The sequence below is a fragment of the Electrona antarctica genome, assembly GCF_951216825.1.
Source record: "Electrona antarctica genome assembly, chromosome: 17".
NCBI lineage: Eukaryota > Metazoa > Chordata > Actinopteri > Myctophiformes > Myctophidae > Electrona > Electrona antarctica.
The window spans coordinates 18270886-18273385 of NC_136798.1; the positions used below are offsets into that span (position 1 = coordinate 18270886).

Genomic DNA, 2500 nt, shown 5'->3' on the forward strand with positions numbered 1-2500 from the left:
TATACTGACCATGATACTGACATGATATACTGATATGATACTGTCATGATACTGACCATGATACTGACCATGATACTGACCATGATACTGACACGATACTGACACGATACTGACCATGATACTGACATGATACCGACATCATTAGCAGATATACAGATCTACAAGTTCACAACGCGTCTGCAACATGTTGTGAGCTTGTAGATTGGCTATTCTCGGAGCGTGACACCATTTGTTCAACTCGATATCTTGTCCACTAGTCCCTCCCTAACAAGTTTACAGGTAGTCTAGTTTTCATTTGGTAACAAACTTGTCAATATATTTACGGTAGTCATAGTTTTAGTCATCATGAGCTTAGCTATTCTTCCTTTTTTATTTAGTTTTCGTCACTGAAAAAAAGGTACGAAACGAACATTGTCCGGCATAGCTCCGCTCCCTGCTAGACAGGCACCCACACCAGCCTGCAGTAGGAGTTGCTGGGTGTGAGTTTAGTCTTACCTTGTGGGACTCTTTTAGCCTCGGGGGAAGGTTGTCTCGTATTCTCCTCATGGCCTGTAGAGGGGGCTCATTGAAGTACGGCGGCTCCCCGTCTACCATCTCTATTACCATGATGCCTAAAGACCAGATATCCACCTGAACACGCACACACACGCACGCACGCACGCACGCACGCACGCACGCACGCACGCACGCACACATGCACGCACGCACACACACACAACCATTCAGTTTCAATATCGGGATGCAATCATACATGCCCTGTACTGGCAGCCCATACTCAACTTTGTACTGTAGCGTAGGTGCACCTCTGTGTGTGTGTGTGTGTGTGTGCGTGTGTGTGTGTGTGTGTGTGTCTATCCATCCATCTATGTATACATGACGTGTGTGTGCATGCGTGCCCCTCACCTCCGTGCCATAGGGTAGTCTGGAGATGACCTCCGGTGCCATCCAGTAGGGCGTTCCCACCAGAGACTTCCTCTTGGGCACCTCTTTGGACACTTGGGCACAGAAGCCAAAGTCGGATAGTTTGATCTGCACAGAGAGAGCACACACACACACACACACACACACACACACACACACACACACACACACACACACACACACACACACACACACACACACACACACACACACACACACACACACACACACACACACACACACACACACACACACACACACACATTTTCACAGTCCATTGTCCAACTCTACACGCACTAGCATGGACTGACTCTCCCTTCTTAACGTGATATATCATCCACAGTATTGTAGGGATTAGAGAACTGGGTTCTAGACTGGAAGGTTGCTGGTTCTAATCCCCAGGTACGGTTGGTCACTTTACAGGATAAAAAGCAGATCTACAAGCTTGTTTCGAGCTTGTGGATCTGATATGTTTGTTACATTTGTGTGACACTGTAGTATGATCTAGTAGCGTGTTAATTTAAGAAAAAAGTAAACACAAAAAGTTGTGGAAAATATGGATATGCCCGACAGCAACGATATACTATGACATCACAACAACATACCAAAAAAACCAAAGACATGCTATGTTGTAAAAAAGACATGCTATACTATAACGTTACGTAAAATAAAAAAACATACTGTGCTACTGTATGTTGTAAAAAAAGAAAAAGAAAAAAGGTCATACTAGGTTGCGAAAAAGTTACAAAATTACATGTTAGTATTTCCATTAGATAGATGAAGTAGGGAACCGACCCTTGGCGATGAAGAGGTCTCACACAGGACAGTAATCCCCCATATTAGCAGTTAATTATGCTTCAATTAATCACGTTTTATCGGCTCGTTAGGAAGGCGTTGGGCAGGATTTAATTACTGTGGCCTACATGGTAATTGATGATGATGAGTTTCTGGTGCTGGCTGTTTGACGAACAGCAGGGCTGGCAGCCGCAGAGAAGGTCAGCATGTGTAAACGGGTGTGTTTGGGTGTGCGCGTGCAAATGAGTGCATGTTTGTACATGTAGTGTGTGTGTGTGTGTGTGTGTGTGTGTGTGTGTGTGTGTGTGTGTGTGGGGGGGGGGGGGGGGGGGCAGAGCTCTGAGACTATGAAAGCAAGAGTGTACATAGAGTGTAGGAGTAGCAAGCATACGAGTGTACGCGTTCACAGTGAAATAGTCAGTGTTGATGAATGTGTCCTTAAGTGCCACATATGTCCTTATAGAGGTATATGTCCTTACACCTCATCCATTACACCTCATCTACACAGGCAAGGAGCCAGTGTTCCGATGGCGATATTGTGCAGAAAACTGCCCTGATATGGAGCGGCGGCCATTGCATTGCGACGTAGCCTGAACCAATCAAATAACCAATAAGTAGTTACTTGTGGATCTCAACCAATAAAATTGTTTGGGGCCGCGAAACGTCGCTCAAATAAAGACTCTGCGAGCGAATATAGGTGGGGTCGACGACGTTGCTGCACGGTGCGTTGTCGGCTTGTTGCTCGCGGTACGTCAGGACAGTCTCATTGAAAAACATGTATTTT

The 2500-nt window shown here is 45.6% G+C and overlaps 1 protein-coding gene across 4 annotated transcripts in view; it reads right to left on the reverse strand.

Annotated features, from left to right (window-relative positions):
- pak5 (p21 protein (Cdc42/Rac)-activated kinase 5) overlaps window positions 1-2500 on the reverse strand; it is a 139982-nt gene that overhangs the window by 2090 nt on the left and 135392 nt on the right. For all 4 annotated transcript variants that reach the window (XM_079525522.1, XM_079525520.1, XM_079525521.1 and 1 more), the window contains 2 exons: window positions 904-1029; window positions 496-630 (listed from right to left, as the gene is read on the reverse strand). In XM_079525522.1, the coding sequence (XP_079381648.1) occupies window positions 496-630; window positions 904-1029 (261 nt within the window). The remainder of the gene's footprint in view (window positions 1-495; window positions 631-903; window positions 1030-2500) is intronic.